The 19,368-nt window shown below is 58.4% G+C and overlaps 1 protein-coding gene across 1 annotated transcript; it reads left to right on the top strand.

Moving 5' to 3' along the window:
* The first annotated feature begins 500 nt into the window (after window positions 1–500).
* MYMK (myomaker, myoblast fusion factor) lies at window positions 501–15,267 on the top strand. The gene is made up of 5 exons (XM_025981946.2): window positions 501–869; window positions 5,202–5,316; window positions 6,167–6,315; window positions 9,243–9,359; window positions 9,998–15,267. The coding sequence occupies exons 1-5, from the start codon at window positions 735–737 to the stop codon at window positions 10,145–10,147; spliced, it is 666 nt and encodes a 221-aa protein (XP_025837731.1). The 5' UTR covers window positions 501–734; the 3' UTR covers window positions 10,148–15,267.
* Window positions 15,268–19,368: the final 4,101 nt, after the last annotated feature.

Below are 19,368 nucleotides of genomic sequence, written 5' to 3'. Positions count from 1 at the left end.
TAAACCTTGGGTTCTCTCACCCCTGGTCACCAGTGGACACATGACCCGAGCAGCAGAGGCTGCTGATGGGTTCAATTTGGGCTCCCGAGTGTCCTGAGGAGAGGACTGGGGCACCCCAGGGAGGGGACAAGGAACACCCCGGGCAGGGGACCAGGGGCTCCCTGGGGAGGGGACCAGGAACACCCCAGGGAGGGGACTAGGGGCGCCCCCTGGAGAGGACCAGGAGTGCCCTGGAGAGGGGACAAGGAGCTCTCTGGGAAGGGGACCCAGGGCTCCTCAGGGAGAGGACCAGGGGCACCCCAGGGAGGGGACCAGGAGCACCCCAGGAAGAGGACCAGGGGCTCCCCGGTAGTGGACCAGGAGTGCCCCAGGGAGGGGACCAGGAAGGAAAGAGGCTAGAAGCTAAGGCTTATGCCCACCGGGACTTTACTCCAAAGTTGTTGCCTCAAAGAAAAGAAGCAGGGTCTCCTTGAGTCAACAACTCTGGCCTCAGGAAAAAAAAAAAGAATCAGAGACAAGTGTTGATCACATGGCACATCAGCTGTTGGACCCTGTCCATGTGCTCTCAACATGTGCGCTCCCATCCCGGCCTCCCTTCAGGGCGTTCAGACCACAGCTGCCATCGCAGCCCCTACTGAAAGGAGCAGGCCCCTCCCTTTGGTTTTCTCTGCCCTGGGGCCCCGGGAGGCCTGCACCCTCCCGTCCTCCCCAGCCAGCACCTTCCTCCCTGGCCCATGGGGACGCTCGCGGCGAAACTGCTCCTGCCCACCCTCAGCAGCCTGGCCTTCCTCCCCACCGTCAGCATCGCCGCCAAGCGGCGGTTCCACATGGAGGCCATGGTCTACCTCTTCACCATGTTCTTCGTGGCAGTAAGTCTGGGGCCCGGGGGAGGACCCACACGGGGCATGCTCCCCAAAGGCGGAAGAGACACCACGTTCCTATATTGGTGAGGAAGAAAAGTGATTTGGAGGCGAAAGCAAGAGCCCAGAAACTGGGAGAGAGGGTGGGGGGACCTCCTCATCCTCTCTGGAACTCAGTTTCCCCATTTGTGCTAGGAAGTCACTCCAGGATCGGTATACACGAGACCAAGCCCACAAGGGGCCAGAGTCAGTCCGGGACAAGCCCTTCCAGCTTCCAGGGCGCCCCCTCTCTTGCCGTCTGCAGACCCCAGGCCACCCGTGCCACCCACCGCCTGCACCCTGTCCCAGCCACAAGCACAGGGCGGCTGAGCAGGGAGGACAGGGCCAAGCCAGGCCCCAGAGGGGGTTAGTGGGGTTTAGGGAATACGTAGGGCCTGGGTGAGTCTGATTCCAGAATTCCAGAGCTGGCCCCAGTTCAGGAGGGCCTGCTCACGTCTGCTGGTCTCTGAGTCCTTCTTCCTCCGTTTATATGCCTGGATGACTGTCTCCCTCTCTCTCCCCCTCCCTGTGGGTCTCTCTCCCCCTGTGTTTTCCTCTACTGGCTTTCTCCGCATCTGCCTTTTTTTGTCTTACACTCTGTCTGTGTCTAGGTCTTTCTTGGTCTCTGGAGCTCTGTCTCCATAGAACGTGCCCTTGTTCCAACCCTGCTGGTCTTTACCTGTCTGGCTTGGTTCCCCTGGCCCCCCATATGTCTGTGGCTGTATCTCCCATCCCTAAGCTTCTGTTTGTCTGTCTGCCCACCCTCCTATGGACCTCTCTCTCTAATCGACCATCACTCTACCTTCCTAATTGATGACCCATCCTTCCACCCATCACCCATCTGTGTCTCAGAGCCGACCAGCGTCCCTCTGAGTCCCCCACACTCACGGCTGGACTCGCTCCCTCTCCGAGCCCAGCTCCCCTTGAGAAGCAAGGACCAGGGGGGCAAGTGTTCCCCCAGACCTCTCCTGGCAGCAGAGTCAGACATGTGAAAAATTGCATGCCTCCTGCTGCCGGCTGGCCTGGCTCCCCAGCGGCAGGGCCTCTGCGGGTGAGCATCAGGGTCCTTGGGGCAGCTCCGGGTACTGAGGTCTGTGAGCACACACGTGTTTGCAGAGGTGTGTGCACCTGTCATGCCAATGTCCTAGCTAGCCACACCCATGCTTACCTGCAACAGGAGAAGCTGCATGTGCACGTGGGCTGGCGCTCCCATAGGCAGCGAGGGGACCTGCAGCTGGGGGCTGCCCAGGGCTTCAGCCTCCACACATGGGCACAGGATAGACCTTAGCTGCAGTGGGGCTGGCCACAAGCCAGCACCCGGGCTGTGGGGTGTGCCGGGTGCTCTGCATACACTGTCTCATGTAGTCTTCTCAGCTCCTCATGAGCCTGGGATTATGACAGGCCCATTTGACAGATGAAGAAACCGAGTCCCACAGAAGGCAAATCACATGGTCCATACGGGATGTGCCCTGGCTCTTGGCTCATTGAAGGCATCTTGTCTGATGCTGTTTCATTAGTTCCAGAAGGGAGCCCTGTCTGGGTGAGTTCCAGGAAGCCAATCTGACAGATGAGAAGCCCAGGCACAGAGCAGACTGGGGACCCCTCTTTGGGTACAGAGGGCTTGGGGCTGGGAGGAGGAGCTGGGCCCATGTGAGACCTGGCCCCGGGAGCCACAGACACTGCCAGGCCACCCCTCCCTGCTGGCCCCCAGCTGCCTCCAGCCTGACCTCAGAGGCTCACCCCGTCCCACCCTAGCCTGCCCGGAGTGGCAGAGGCAGCTGCCTCCTAGGACAAATGTCCTCCGACCTCAAAGCCACACTCAGCCGCTTTCCCCCCAAGCCCCAGGCAACACCATGGCAGCCTCTGCCGCCCACGTGGCTTCTTCTGTGTTCTGGTCACAACCCTCCCGTGACAATCACCGTGTCTGTGCCGAACATGGTGCCATGTGCTTTGTCATGTGGAGTCCCCTGGCCCACCCCACAGCATCCTGTCTGATGGAGGGGAGACCCCAGGCAGTCAGCTGCTTGCTGGAGCTCACAAAGCGAGGATCCATTAGGTGGGCTCCTGGAGGCTGCGCAGTCTCTCAGCAGCCCCCAGCAGCCCTCCAGCCCTGCCAACACCCTTGGGAGGGTCAAGTCACCCCTGCACAGGAAGAGGAGGCAGGCCTCACAGACACAGTGGCTGGGCACGGACCACCACTCTGCCCAGCCTCCCTGGCAGGCAGCACTGCCCTGAATGTCCGCTTCCCCACCTGTCCAGCCGAGATGAGCCAAGGTAGGAGCAGCCCCTCCTGGGTCAGCTGTCCTCCAAAGGCAAACCCTGCCTCCCTGAGCCGGCATTCACATGGCCAGGTGGAGACTGGATGCTCCTGTTCTTAACGGGCCCAGGGGGGACACTCCCAAGGCTCTCAGAGTGACTAAGTCTGAGATTATACTTGGTGATCCGTGCTACACAGGAGAGATGCAGGTGCAAATGCAGCAGATGCTGGGGCCAGGAGGTGGGGCCAGGGATGTGGTTCTGGAAATAGCAGGACAAGATCCATGTCACTCACAGGGCTTGCCTGCCAGAACCGTGCGGAGCAAGTGTCCTTCTCCCCACTGTATCCCACAGAGCCTTGAGCACCTTGATCAGGCCCCACCTGAAGCTCCTGTTTCCCCAGCTAAACAGACCTGTCCACAGCCTAGTTGCTCTCCTCTATCCTCTTTGCCTGTGTCACTTCAAATGGTGTGCCCTCCAGAGTTCAACACAGTTCTCTAGGTGGGTCTGATCCAGGACAGAGAGAAGCAGGACACTCACCTCTCTTGTTCTGCACACTATACCCCTATTCATGCCTCCTAGGTGCACCCAAACTGTGGGTCACCTGTAATTGTAACCAGTAGGAGCTCTAAATCCACCCCTACTTGCTTGACTCGCGGGGTGCTCCAGGGCTCCTGCTCCCCCTGTAACACCCCTGGTCCTCCAGACCAGGGCTGCTCTCCTGTTTGCCTCCTCCCACCTGCTGAGCTAGGCTCACCCAGAGTCAATTGTGAAGGTTCCCAAGCTCGTGCATCACTTGTGGAACTTGTCAAAATGATCATGCTCCGTAATTAAATTATTACTTGAGATGATGAAACGTGTGCATGCAAGGAGAGAGCTGCTGTTTTCTGGGAGGGAATTGGCTGGCCACTTGGCGAATACTCCTCAGGGGGCGTTTCGCTTTAAAAATCGTGAGTAGATCAGATGTCAGGGAGAAACTTTTTTTTTTTGAGATTTTATTTATTTATTCATGAGAGACACAGAGAGAGGCAGAGACACAGGCAGAGGGAGAAGCAGGCTCCCCACAGGGAGCCCGAAGCAGAACTTGATCCCAGGACCTGGGCCTGAGGCAGAGGCAGACGCTCAACTGCTGAGACCCCCAGGCTTCCCATCAGCCTGAGAAACTCTTAAAAATGCAAATCCCGGGATCCCCGGGTGGCGCAACGGTTTGGCGCCTGCCTTTGGCCCAGGGTGCGATCCTGGAGACCCGGGATCGAATCCCACATTGGGCTCCCGGTGCATGGAGCCTGCTTCTCCCTCTGCCTGTGTCTCTGCCTCTCTCTCTCTGTCTGTGACTATCATAAATATAAATAAATTAAAAAAATTAAAACAAAAATGCAAATCCCTGACTGCACCCCAGACCTGCTGAGTTAGCAAGTCAGGGCCGGCTCAGCAACCCAGAGTCTTCACACACCCCCTGCCCTGCCCCAGCCCCTGCCCGGGGTTTGGTGCCCACTGAGGTCTAAGGACTTCTGCGGGGGGGAGGGGGTACCCTAGTCACCACAGGGGCCAGTAGTCGGGGGAAAAAAAAGGCCCCTGCAGGCCGCTGAAGAGCCGACTGGCATCCTAAAGATAGGCTGTGGCCCTACTCACACCAGTGAGCATTGAAGGGATGCACATGTACCTGTTGTTGGCAAACCCAGGTGTTGACAGCACGTGCAGGGCTCCCCACCTCAGCAGGTTTCACCTGAGTAATGCCTGGCCTCTGCTTGGTCGCATCAGAGAACATTAGAGGGCATCCCAGTGCCTCCACCCACCCCACACCTCATGTGGATTGTTTCCTCTAATTCCCCACAAGATCACAGGAGGGGAGCAGTGGGCAGTGCATCCGTCCTTCAGGTGGGGAAACTGAGGCATGAAGTGACCCTGCTCGAGCCTTGCAGCTGGTGGGCGGCCAGGGCTGGCCGGGACTGTGGCTGGGGTGCCGAGGGCTGGGGTGCTGGGGTGCCAGCCCATGGCTGGGGTGCTATCCCCTCCATCCCCTGAGGTCGTGGGTTTGTCTGGCAGCTCCACCATGCGTGCAACGGGCCCGGGCTATCCGTGCTCTGCTTCATGCGCCACGACGTCCTGGAGTACTTCAGCGTCTATGGGACGGCACTGAGCATGTGGGTCTCGCTGATGGGTGAGTGGCCGCGCCCCGGGCCTCCATTTCCCCACCATCCACCTGCCGGCTCCCTGAAACAGCCCTGTCCCCCCGACTCTGCCCTCCATCCCCCATCCAGAGCACCTCCCCCATCTCCTGGGCTTCGAGGGCCCAGGAGGGCTTCGAGGGACGGAAAGGAACGCCCAGTCCCTAAGTGCCCTGATCCCCATCCTCGCAACCCTCTCCGCGTTCACCTTCATGAAGGCTCATTTGGACACACACATGGTGGAGCCACACGGAGGAAGCAGCGGAAGGGCTCTCCTCTGTCCCGTCTCCCAGGAGACCACTGTTCACCTGTCAGGGTTTGCCCCTGAGACATTTCTAGAGGCTCATAGATGCATTCATGAGCCTCACTGTCAGCTTGGGTGATTATGAGGATGGAATCGCTCAGAAGCACATTGTTTCTGCAACTTTTTTCTCCCTAAGCGCTATCTCGCATCGATGCCAGGGCACCTGGTCCCCATGGCACGGGGCTCCCTGCTATTCGCCCAGGCCCTGGGAAGGACCCAGATTGTTCCTGTCTCGTACCTGGCTGTTTTCAGGGGTCTCTGTCTTGGGCACAGGGATCCCTCAGGGCAGGTGCACGTTGACCCGCTCATGAAAGCAGCTTCCCACAAATGCAGCCTGGGCCACTCTGTCCATGTCTGTCCCTTAAAGCCAGCCAGAACTCAGACCTCGGGGGACCGGGCTGGGCCATGGGGTTTTGTCGCAGGCTGGGGGCGCCCTGCACTGGGGCCCTAAGGGATGCCTCTGGGGGAGCAGTAGCTGGAGAGGCAGAGGCCACTCACCACTCCTGGTTCCTCTCCCCCTACCCCCACTCCCACCCCAGCACTGGCTGACTTCGACGAACCCAAGAGGTCGACTTTTGTGATGTTTGGCGTCCTGACCATCGCTGTGCGGATCTACCATGACCGCTGGGGCTACGGGGTGTACTCGGGCCCCATTGGCACGGCTGTCCTCATCATCGCCACAAAGTGGGTGCGTACCATGTGGGTTTCAGTGGACGGGGGCAGCTGTACCCTGTGACCCTTCCACCTCCAGGACTCCCTTTACTTCCCATCTCAGGGCTGCAGCTAGAACAGAGACAATGAGCATCAGCCCCCCACCCCCCTACATGGTCCGTATCATCCTTACTCACTAGCTCTGGACCTAACTCAAGTGACTCCACTTCTCTGCCTCTAGTTTCCATATCTGAAAAGTGGCTGTTACAGGAACAGTCCAATCCCTACCTCATAGGATTCATTCAAAGATTGAGTTAATGCATCTAAAAGTACTAGTATAGAACTTTCTAGCTTCTAACGTGCTCAATGCCTAGGAGCTATTACTACTAGTGGTATTCTTCGCAGAGAATGACTGCTTCAGAGATGCAGAAGCAATTGGAAATGGCCTGGGTTAATCTGGGAAGACTTCAAGGAGGCCGTGAGCCTTGAGTTTGTTTGGTTCTGGCGAGGAGGGAGGCTGTGGTGTGCGGTGGGCAGGACGATGGAACTGCCCCAAAGCACTGAGGCAGCCTGAGCCAAAGTTTGCAACACTGGCGTCTCTTCCCTGGGCCCCCTGGGGCCTGGCACACACTAGGCCCTTATGCCATCTCCAGGCCTCCCTGCATCCTCTCCTGTATCAAGGCCCTCCTGGCTGTGGGGCCTGAAAGCCACTTACACTCCCCCAGCTGACGAGAGATGCCAGAGCAGGGTGGACCCAGGGCCACTCCCTTCCCCAGAAGGGAAGCCGCAGAGCCTTGCAAGGACCAGACCAGAGGCCTGGGCTGCAGGCAGGCCTGAGGCGGGGCCCATTGTCCAGCCCTGCAGCAGCCTGGGCCCCGAGGGTGACATGCCTCTGCCACATTTTCGCCCCTCTGGAGCCCCACTTGGAATCTCTAGGTGTCCCAACTCCAAGCTCTGGCAGCAGGTTTAGTCTGGTGTGGTCTGACCCTGCCCAAGCCACACACCCCTCAAGGACCCAAAATTAAGGCCAAGATGTAGGGCCTCAGGGGATGGGGACGCAGCCAGGCCACCTGGGGGAGCAGGAAGGCAGTTCTCTGGGAAGAGGAGCCAGGCTGGGCCAGTAGGACAGAACATGCCCATCACCCCATTGCACGGCTGCAGGAGGGAAAGGAAAGCCCTGTTCCTCCTACAGCCGGGGAGTAAAGATCTGCGACGCCATTCCGTTGGTGAAGGAAGGAGGGCTCAAGAGGTCACAATCAACGAGAGGTCACACAGCACCGGGCAAGGCCAGGCCTTGACTTCTCCCAAGAAAAGGGAAGGAGAGGAGCCTCTTCCTCACTCCAGCTTGGGGACGCAGGGCTGGCCCGGGGCTGACCCAAGAGGCCCCTTGGAGCTGCCTGTGGGAGGCGTGTGGGGTCTGCTGTGTCCAGCCCCAGGGAAGGACCAGTTAATGAACACGCTGGAATGCATAAACACAGAGCCCTGGGCTTCGATAATGCACTCCGCCCCTCCGCTCCCCCGCCCCCCCTCGCAGGAAGTAGGGTGGGCTCTTGGTCTGTGCTGGAGGGTCCATTCCTCCCACAGATCCTGGCAGGTCTGAATTGAAGTTGGATGGTGATTAGCCCAAAGGGGTGACACTTGCAGGTGTCCCTGGGAAGCGCCACAGCCCCCGGGGGCTGTGGATCCAGCCAAAGGAACCAGGAGGTCTGCCTAGCTCCCTGCATCTGGGGCTCAAATGGTGTTTTTCAGACCATTTAACATGGAGTTTATTTTGGATTTCCAAGGGCAGTTGTTTCCTGGAATGAGGGTGGTTTTCTTCTCCCGGAGGCTAGTCCCTTCTTGAGCCAGAGGTGGGGAGCAGTAGCCTCAGGGAGAGGAAGCAGAGAGAGGTGGGTGTGGGGGCTGCAGGGCATGACCCCGAGCCCCCGGGGGTCCCCCTAGCTGCACCCATGTGCTGACAGTGCCCGAGCAGGTACTGATGTCTTATCAGCAACAACAAATTCCAGAAAACTAGACACCAGACTCCGGTGGCCGAGCCCCGACCCAGCATGAGGCTATACACCGTCTCTGTGTGCTCCACCTGGTGGGTTTCTGCAGCCGGGGTGGGGGTCAATGCCCCAGCCCATGGGGGCCTTAGGGCACATGGTGCACACAGCTGTTCTGTCGCTGCCATCCTAAATGTCCTGTGCCCCCAAAACACCTTGGCCCCCAGGGCTTTGGGGATCCAGGAGGTGAACCTACATTTACTGCACGTTTTCTGTGTATGTGGAGCCATTTTTTAATTTTTTTTTAAGATTTATTTACTTATTTTAGAGATAGTGAGCCAGCGAGTGGGGGGAGGGGCAAGGGGAAGAGAATCTTTATGCAGACTCCCCCCTGAGTGCTTGACCCCATGATCCATGAGTTCAGGACCTAAGCCAAACCCAGAGTCAGAGGCTCAACTGGCTGTGCCCTCAGAGACCCCTGAGCCCATCTTTTTACTCATCCACGCCTGCTCGAGCCTTCCACTAACATGGGTACCTGAGCAAGCAAAGGTTCACGTGCTGCTCAGGTTGTCTCATAAGTGCTAGGATAGGTCATTATCTAGGAGCAGCTGAAGGTTCTCGTGGACCAACCCATGGGTAGCCCTGTGGACCCTGTGGTGGGCTGTGTCTGGTCCCCTGGGCGTCCCTGCTGGTGGGCAGAGGTGCAGGTGCAAGGGCAGTCTTGTTCTGTCCCAAAGAGGCAGGCAGGGGTGGGGGGTCCTCATGAGGCAAACTGGCCCAGGGGTGTCCTGCTCAGGCATCCAGGCTGGGGCTCCCTTGGGTCCTACAGCCACGGGACCGGGTGTGTGGGCATCTCCCTGAGCCCCATCTCCTGCCCGAGGACAGCGAGGTATGCGTGCATGCCCAGGGCCAGCTCCCCAGCCAACTCTGCACAGAGTGCCCACTGTGTGACCTCTCTGCATGACCACTCTCCCCGCAGCTGCAGCAGATGAAGGAGAAGAAGAGTCTGTACCCGGACAAGAGTGTCTACACCCAGCAGATAGGCCCTGGCCTCTGTTTTGGGGCACTGGCCCTTATGCTGCGCTTCTTTTTTGAGGTATGGGGCCCTGGGCCTCCTTAGGGGGTGGCCTCAGCAGCATTACATCCCACCTCCTCTGTTGCTCCCTGTGGGTGCAGAGGTGACTCCCTCCCACCACAGTATCGTCCATCACAGGAACAGGGCTATCACTGTCTGCGTGTATCTAGGATGAGGTGCACAGCCCATGTGGGGCCTGGGGCTGGAGTCTGTACCTGCAGGTGGTGGAGGAGAGGAGTGGGGAGGGGTGGGGAGGAGAGAGGGTGGAAGGAGGGAAGAAGGGGAGAGGAGGGAGAGGGAGGGGAAGAGGAGGGAGGGGAAGAAGGGAGAAGGGAGGAAGGAGGAGGAGGAGGAGGAGGAGGGAGAGGGAGGAAGGGGGAGAAGGGAGGCAAGGAGGAGCCCCAGGCTCGCTGCCAACAGCGAATGCCAATGCTACAACATTCCACCTTGTACCCTCTGTGCTCCCGGGCTCTGATGTCAGGGAGGACGGCCGTGGGCTGCACGCTGAGCCGAGGCCCCTTGGAGGAAGGCATGTGGCCAGATTCCTGAGGGGGGGTGACCGGCAGGTGCCCCGGCATGCCAGGCGTGCCAGCAGAGGCACAGAGCAAGGGGGGGGTGTCCTGGAGCCACAGACTGATCCCCCTTCCCCGCCCCTGCAGGACTGGGATTACACCTATGTCCACAGCTTCTACCACTGTGCCCTGGCCATGTCCTTCGTCCTCCTGCTCCCCAAGGTCAACAAGAAGGCTGGAAGCGCGGGGCCCCCTGCCAAGCTAGACTGCTCCACCCTTTGCTGTGCTTGTATCTGACCTTGCAAGGCCCCTGGCCCTTGCCCGCCGCGAGCCCCCCACCCGCCCCCGTCTCAGGGCCCTGGAGAGAGGCCTCCTGCCCTTCCTGACCCCGGAGCACCCAGGGGCGTCATCTCCCCTCCAAGCCTGACAGGTCCCTGGGAATTTGGGGAGCACCCTGCCCACTCCCTAGGGTTCCCCCAAGTGCCAAACACCATGCTGGAAAAAGGTGCACTCCCTCCCCCCGCCCCCTCCACCAGTCCTGCCCAATGGGTGTCTGCAGAAGCCCAGAGCCAACATGTGTCCCCATATCGCCCCTTCCCTCCGCACCCAAAAGTGTGGGCCAAGCCCCAGCCGGAGGGGTTCTGCCCACGCCCTCCTCACAACATCTGTTTTCTCTTGGAAATTGGCATCGCTGCTTCTGTCCCGTGCCTCAGGCTCTGTGCAAACCCATCAGGAAGCCGCGGTCTGCGGGGCAACTCTGTCCCTGGCCCAGGCCTGCGTGGCCACCCCTCCAGCCGGGTCCTCAATACCTGACCCCACTGTGTGCCCTGTCTTCTCATCCCCTGCTCTAATTCTTAAAACAAGTCCATGGCAAAGTGTGATCCTTGCATCCTATAGACAGGAGCCCGAGGCCCCAAGCAGGTGAGCACCAGGCTAGGCCCCAGACTACGTCTGCTGCTCCAGGAGCTGCCCCATGGCCGGTCCCCTGAGCACGCTGAGCACACAGCACTCTCCCTAGCTCAACGCCAGCGCAGGAAGGGGGTCCCTGAGCAGAGGCCAGTGGGCCCTCCCGGGCTGGGCACATGGGGCAAGACTGCCTCAGGGCGTGGGGAGGTCAGCAAGCTCTGGCACAGAGCCTGTCCGCACTGGGCCCCAGAGGTGGCGGGAGCAGGCCTCCCAGACATCACCTCACAAACCTGAGCCTCCCCAGCAGCCCTGGCCCACCCCGCCTTCCCGAATGATGTGGGCACATATGTCAGGCAGGAAGTTACCTACACCTGTCTGGGGCCTGTTTGTGTTTCCAGGCGGTGCACGCCCACTCCCACTGCCCATTGGGAGGGCAGCTGGCTGTTTGTCCTAAAGTCACCTCTTGCTCACCTTGGGGGGCCAGAAGAGATGCGGGGACAAGGTCTGTCAGCCTTCCTGACCATCCGGAGGTCCTCAGCCTGGGGGCCTGGACCCCCACAGCCTCCACCTGGCTCAGCCTCTTTCTCTCCTGATAGCCCAGGGACACCAGAACAGCCACTCGGTTCTCCCCACTGCCCCTCAGAGTCCCAGCCAAGCAGGCCCAGGGAGCAGGGGTGCATTATCGCTCTTCTTCCCAGATGAGCACAGGTTCAGGGCCAGCCCCCCCAGACGGACGGGGCCCTGCCCTTCCCTGCCGCAGCAAGGGGCAGATGTGCTTCCAGTGGCTTCTTGTCTGGTCGGGGGGAGGGGGGTGTGCACGCAGGCACACCTGCACCACGCACCGTACACATGTGCACACCACAGGAACATGCTCACCCCGCAAAGAGGCAGGGCACCCTGGAAACAGCATCTTTTCATCTAGCCTGTCTCCCACGTCTGCAGGGGAGACAGAGTGGGAGGGAAAGGGGAGGCTCTGGGGGCCATGCCAGGGGCCTGAGGGCTTCGCTCTGGGGAACAGGCATCCACAAAGTGGCCAGCCTCTGCCCTTCCTTCCCCAGCCCCCCCACCCCATCACCCCTCCCCTCCCCCTGGCCCCCCATGCCCCGCAAGCACACCCCAGCTCCCAGCTCTGCAGCAGCACATGGAAAGTTGGATGCAGTGGGATGCTCCCGAGCAGGGAGAAGGTGAGGGGCCTGCCAAGCGCATAAGGGCCGCACTAACAGGCTACTCACTGTGGCTGCGCTGATTTATGAGGCTGTCTGGGAGCCCAGCCAAGTCTGTAAGTCATGGACAATTAGGAGGCGCGCTCCAGCCATCAGCCCCGTCTGCCGCGCGGGCTCGCGGCCCGCTGTGCCACTCCAAGCAGGGTCAGCACCGTGGAGACCCCACTGTGCAGACGAGAACACCGAGGGCCAGGATGCGGGTGGCTGGGCCTGGTCCCTTGGACACCAGGTGCTGGGCAGTGGCTGTCCCCAGCGTCTCACTTCTCCTCCTAGTGCCATCTTCCTCTGGTTCACAGGCCTACTTTGACATCGTGGGGGCTCTGGCCAAGGGCTGGGGTGAGGGGGATGCGCCAGGGTCTTCCTGCCCTAGAATCTGAAAGTCACGGCTCCTGGGGCCAGGAAGAACCTCCAGGGCCCTCCCCGACCCCCATGGGCTCTGGACAGGACTTACCTCACCCCTGATGACGACTAGGGAACCGAGGCCCTGAGCTGCCCTCCAGCGCGGGCCAACTGCCAAGCCCCAGAGGTCACCCACAGGCCCAGAGCAGCCAGTGGGCAGAACTTGCTTTCCTGACAGAGAGATGCTTGGGGCCACCCTGCTCTCCAGCCGCACGTACTCTAGAGCATCTGAAATGTGGCTTGTGCTACAGAGGTGCTAAATATCAGTTTGTTTTAATTAATTTACGTTTACATGTGTAAGGTTGCAGATAAAATACAGGGCATGTGGTTACACATGAATTTCAGATAAAAAATTATGATTTTGCCTGCCCAGCTCTCACACATTTGGGACCTGTTTACGTGAGACATACTTACACTAAAACAGTATTGACCCTTCACCCAAAATTTGTATTTGAAATGGTGCCCTGGATTTTATGGGGCAACCCTCTCCCTGTGGCTATGGCTAGCGTCTATGCTTGGGACAGCACATCCACCAGAAACGAAAGGAACCAGGCAGCTCCCTGATATGCGGGTTTGGGCATCCTGAGTGACATCAAGTGATACCGGCAGAGGAGCTGCAGTGCACAAGACACATGAGCAGGATGTTGTCCCTCCCATTGGGTCCCCCCAGGACCTGGAGGCTGGGCTGGGCACAGGCCTCCCTGGACCCTGCAGAGCAAGGAGCAGACGCAGCCGATGCCCCTGCTGGAGCATTTGTGTGCCCTGGGCCCAGGCATCATCCACCTCCCATTGATACACATGCATATGCACATGTGCGCACACACACGTGTGCCCCAGGCCCAGGCACCCACCATCTGCCATGTACACACATACACATGCACACACACATGTGCCCCAGGCTCAGGCACCCACCACCTCCCATGCACACACATGCATGTGCACACACACGTGTACCCTAGGCCAGGCACCCCCATCTCCCATGCACACACATGCACACACATGTGTACCCCAGGCCCAGGCACCTGCCATTTTCCATGCACACACATACACACACGTGTACCTCAGGTGCAGGCGACCCGCCGTCTCCCATGCACACACATGCACACACACACGTACCCCAGGCCCAGGCACCCACCGTCTCCCATGCACACACATGCACGTGCATACACACACACGTGTACCCCAGGCCAGGCACCCCTGTCTCCCATGCACACACATGCACACACATGTACCCCAGGCCCAGGTACCTGCCATCTTCCATGCACACACATATACATACACGTGTACCTCAGGACCAGGCGACCCACCCTCTCCCATACACACATATGCACACACACATGCACACACACATGCACACACACATGTACCCCGGGCGCAGGCACCCACCATCTCCCATGCACATACATACACGTGCACACACACACACACACACACACACATACATGTACCCCAGGCCCAGGCACTCGCTGTCTCCCATGCACACACATGCACGTGCAAGTACACACACACACACGCCACGCATGCAGGGCTCAGATGGAGCTGGTGTGCACACCTCCTCCATGGCCAGCAGAGAAGTATTACAAACACTTAGGACAACACATGTATGTTGTAGGGGCCCATCTGCCTCCCGGGCTGGGGCTGGGGTGAGGGCTGCCGGCCGCCTGTTTGCTCAGAAGGAGGTGCTTCATCTGAGGCCAGCCTGTGCGCTTTGGCCTTTGTCTGCTACTGACATTTCCCGTCTCTGTTACTCTCTTCTTCAGTGAGACCATCTGAAACCCAAAACTTTTATTGCCCCTTTTAAAAAGGCTTTACAGCTCCCCATCTACCTCAGCGGGGCTGTGATTGTAGTTAGGGAAAGCCAGCACCGGCAGGAATCCGCCCCAGGCTAGGCCGCAGGGGCTTGGCCCAGACCCGTAAGAAAGCAACCCAGAGCTTCAGGGAGGAGGGAGCCGCAGGGAGGAGCGCCAGGTACGTGGGTGAGACCACTTGTGCTTGTGCAGAGGCAGCAGGAATGCCAGGGTGTCACGGCTTCCCGGGAGAGGGTCAGCTGGTCACCAAAGCACGCTGCTCAGCAGCCCTGCAGGGCACACGCCTCAGGGACCCCTCCCGGCTCAGCGCCCTGGGGCCCCCTTTGTCCCATCTCCACACCAGGCTTCCTCACCTTTGACTGGGAACAGAGGCCTCACCTACTGCTCCACTCAGGCCCAAGGGGGTAAACTGAGTCAGAGTCTGGCCAGACTGGTCTCGGGAAAGTAAAACAGACTGAGAGAGGAAGCAGGAGGCTGGGCTGGGAGGTCAGGTATAGAGGTGAGGGAACAGGCATCGGCTCCAGCTCTCCCTCTGTGACTGCAGGCAGGCCCCCCAGCCCCCTCCTGGCTCCCTGGGCCCCCGCGTCCCCCTCTGTACTAGCGCCCACTTCGCACGGGTGTTGCCAAGATTAAATGAGGTCACTGAATACAAAACACTTAGCATGGCATTGTTTCAATGGCATTTTAAGAAATGGCATCATTATTTTTGTTACCCGTGGTCATGGGCAAGCAGGGGAGTAGGGGGGAACATGTATAGGGGTCCTGACCGTCAGGGGACATTCACCCCCCATATGGCACCAAATGCCCTCATTTGCTGAGGAAACAAAACACTTCAAACCAATGGTTGATTGTGGATTGAGAATTATGGATCAAGGAAGTAAGCAAGGATCCTGCCTGGCTAGGGCACCTGGGTGGCTCAGTGGTTGTCTGCCTTCAGTTCGGGTCATGATCCTGGGGTCCTGGGATCGAGTCCCTCATCAGGCTCCCTGCATGGAGCCTGCTTCTCCCTCTGCCTGTGTCTCTGCCTCTCTCTGTGTCTCTCATGAATAAATAAATAATATCTTTAAAAAAAAATTAAAAAGGGAAGGCTACCTAGAAGAGGCAAGTTTGAGACTGAAACTGGAAAAGCAAAGTGGACTGAGCCATGTGAGCCTGCAGACGCCCAGCCCCGGAGCCTCGCCTGTGACGGCTGCACTGAGCCACAGTTCTGGGGCTGATGGCCCTCCGTGCCCTGAATCTCCCCAACCTCCTGCCTCCTCCCTGTCAAAGCCTCAAGAGAACCAAGGAACCACTGTCCTCGCTTCTGTCCCAGGCTTGTGATCCAGGCCCAGAGGGAGCTGGATGGGCTGGGCCTGGCATGCTCAGGACCCAAAGGTGGAGGGGGCAGGAGGCCACACAGGGCTCCCGACCTGCCCTCTCTTGGGGCGGGGGGGCGGCCTTGCAGTCACCTCAGCATGTGAACAGGACCTCAGAGCCAGCATGTGCTGGCTTCAGGGTGCAGCCTTGCAGATAAGGGGCCATGGGGTGTCCATGCCCTGGCGTTCTTGTCAGCAGCTCTTCCCTAGGGTCTCTATCTCCCCAATATCTGCCCTGGACTCCCCTGAACATCCCCTTTCCTGGGGGGGGGTCACCCATCCCAACTGGCTTGCCCAACCTCAGGGCTTTGCAGGGAGCCAGCCAGCCCCATAAGCTAGCCGGGACAGAGCTGAGTGAGGGCATGGGGGTTAGGAGAGGCTCTGCAGAACAGCTGTCGCTGGCCACCTGGAGGAACCAGGAGCAGCCGTCCAGGGAGAGGGTGAAGGTCAAGCAGGGTCCGTCTGTGGCCCAGGAGTGGGGGAGGGGGCAGGTCAGGGGCTGGTTCCAGGGGCCAAGGCTTCGAGGGAGGATGTAGGCGACTCTCCACACACTTAACAAATATTTCCCAACAAACGAATGGGCAAGTTTCTCCATGTCTTGGCAAGGGCAGAGTCCTGGCTCCTTGAAGGGCCCGCACTTGATAAACAGCTAGTGCGTAACCTCAGAAGCCTTGGCCTTGACCCCTTGCTGACCTGCACACCAGGAGCAGGATGGAGAGGCCAAGTGTTGGAAAGGAAATGGCTCTGGGCTGCCCACTCCCCAGAGCTGTGTGACCCGGGGCTCCCTTCCTCCCCCAACGCCTCTAGAAGTCAAGACGCTTGCTTATCCTGCTGGGGCCGCCTGGAAGGGCAGTGGGTGGGCTGGCACCTTTCCCACGCCCCACCCCTCTGCTGCCCAAACACGTCCTGGCTCAGGAGGGCTGGCAGGGGCACATGGGACTTTCTGTCTGACCGGCACAGCTGCCATCTCGGCTGGGGTGAGCAGGAACGCAAGCTCCATATCACCCACCAGGTGCTCAGCAGGTGCCCTCCAGGGAGCCAAGGGCCGGGAACACTGAGATGATCCCCACCCAGGAGGCAGACAGTCGATGGCCGGGACGGCCCCCCGCCCCCACCCGTTCAGAGCCGGCTGGGCAGGCCGGGTCGTCCTGCCTGAAGGCTGCAGGGAAGGAAGAGGCCAACAAGCGCCTGGAACTGCGTGTCCAGCCCAATCGCCCCTCTCTCCCTTCCGAGAAGCTGGGCCTCTCGTGCCTTCACTGGGTTTTGTTTTCCTAACGGCTCGGCTAACGGGAGACCGCTGGCTGTGGGCCCCAGCCAGAGCCAGGCTATCGGGTAGCTGTGGCCACATCTGGAAGATGTTTGGCAGAGCCCCGGGCCCCCTGCCCCGCAGTAGCGGGCCTCAGAGCAGCAGCTGATAAGCGCCTGCTGCCGGCTCCAGCTTGGGCTCCGGGAAGCTGCCGGCCTCGGCCCAACAGCCCTGACTCCCAGGGCCGGGCCGGGAGGGGCTGAGGGATGGGGGTGATCCCTGGCCGGGGGCCTCCAGCCCGTTCCAGAACTCACCGAGTGGCAGAACCCATGATGTCAACACAGAAGACCATTCAGAGGCCAGCTGCTGGTCCTTCCTGCAAATGCTGGCTCCTGTGTGCCAGGCCCCACAGGGCCCAGGTCTTCCAAACCATGGTATCAGCCCCATCACAGGCAGGAAGGGGCTCTCACACCTGTTATCACTGCCCCATCCTAATGCAGCTTGGCCATCTGGGCTGTCCTCATGGCGCAGCTTGGAAAACTGAGGATCAGGGTACAGTGAAGCGTCAGGGTGCCTGAGATCTCACACCGACAGTGCCAGGACCTGACCCTGCTTGGGGTGGGCTTCCTAGTCCTGTCCACTGTCCCTTGTCAGGGTCCCCCTAGTCCTGCTGTGTGTGATGGCACAATGCCATCTTCTCTGTGGACCATCCAAGCCACCAGGCAAGCTGCATCCCTCTGGGACCATGCAGGGAACCTGGCGTCTCCCTCACTGCACAGGAATTCTGGGTGGGCCCCACCGAGCCTGGGGCATGGCCGATCACGCAGGCAGCACCAGCCCATAAACCAGTGCAGGAGTCAACAAAGGAGCATGACAGGCAAGAGGCAGAGGGAGTGAAAGGCCAGCCACCAGCGTGCGCTGCACCTTCCAGACACTTCCTTACTCTGTTCTGTGTGTGCTCACTCGGGCCTCTCCACAGTCGCCCTCTGAGGCAGGCGCTATGGCTGCCCTTGTTCTGACTTCATTATGATGTTTTCTTTCTATTTTTCTTTTTAAAGATTTTATTTGGGATCCCTGGGTGGTGCAGCGGTTTGGCGCCTGCCTTTGGCCCAGGGTGCGATCCTGGAGACCCGGTATCGAATCCCGGTGCTTGGAGCCTGCTTCTCCCTCTGCCTATGTCTCTGCCTATGTCTCTGCCTCTCTCTCTGTGACTATCATAAAAAATAAAAAATTTTTAAAAAAAGATTTTATTTATTTATTCATGAGAGTCACAGAGAGAGAGGCAGAGACACAGGCAGAGGGAGAAGCAGGCTCCATGCGGGGAGCCCGATGAGGGACTCGATCCCAGGACCCTGGGATCACACCCTAAGTGGAAGGCAGATGCTCAACTTCTGAGCCATCCAGTCTTTCCATGATGTCTTCTTTCTTAATTTGCAGTTGGCACGGGTGGTTTCAAGTAATAGCCGATTTCTCATGGGTACCGAGATCAGTCTATGAAACACCTATGTATAAAAATGGGCTCAGACACACTTTATACCCCAGAGTGGGGTCGGTTTTCCTAAGCGTCCCCATGGGAGCCTGCACAGTGTGTTTGCTCCTCACATTCTGTAGGAATCCATCAGATTGAGCTCATTGGATGAGTCGCTTCAGTCTCCTGTATCCCTACTAAGTGGTTGCTCTTAGTCACAGAGACAGAGGTAATGAAACCTCCCCTTTGAAGCAAAGGACTCCAGCAAAAACAGATGTCTGCACGCCAACTGGACGAACCCCAACCCTTCCCTCACACCGCACCCCAAAATTAACTCCTAAACCCAGAGAGCTTCCAGCAGGAAACATAAAGAGAAAATCTTTGTGACCTTCCATGAGGCAAAGATTCTTAGCGGGAAGAGCAAAAGGGCAACCCATCAGAGAAGATCATTAATAAACAGGATTTTAGCAACATTTAAAATGTTGGTTCTTCAGAAGCCACCATTAAGAAAATCAAAAAGGAAAGAAGCAAGCTGGGAGGAAATACTTATAAAACATACATACGTGTATGTGATAAAGGACTGGTATGAGGGACATATAAGTAAACTCTCAAAACTCAGTGATGATATACACAATTCAAGAAAAAAATTGGCAAAAGATTTCAGCAGACACTACACCAAAGGCTTATGAATGACTAAGGAGCACATGAGAAGACCTCAACAGGAGCCACCGGGGAGATGAAAATCAAAGCTCACCAGGATGCTACTTGGCACCCACCGGGATGATCATACACAAAAAGACAAAATCTTGGGCCGCCCGGGTGGCTCAGTCAGTTAGGCGTCTGACTTTGATTTCGGCTCAGGTGGTGATCTCAGGGTCACAAGATCGAGTCCCGTGTTGGGCTTCATGCTGGGTGTGGAGCCTGCTTAGGACTTTCTCTCTACCTCTGCCCCTGCTGCAATAATAATAATAATAATAATAATAATAATAAATATTTATTTTGTCTTTTATGTTATGTTAAATATTATGGTATTTATCAGAAAAATATCATATTTCTAATATCCAATTTTTGTTTTTTTTTTTCTGATCTGATCCTACCGTCTGTTGTTTCTGT

This window comes from Vulpes vulpes, chromosome 2, assembly GCF_048418805.1.
Source record: "Vulpes vulpes isolate BD-2025 chromosome 2, VulVul3, whole genome shotgun sequence".
NCBI classification, from domain to species: domain Eukaryota; kingdom Metazoa; phylum Chordata; class Mammalia; order Carnivora; family Canidae; genus Vulpes; species Vulpes vulpes.
Note: the sequence above shows the minus strand (reverse complement) of the source record. Positions and strands in the feature narration are given on the sequence as shown.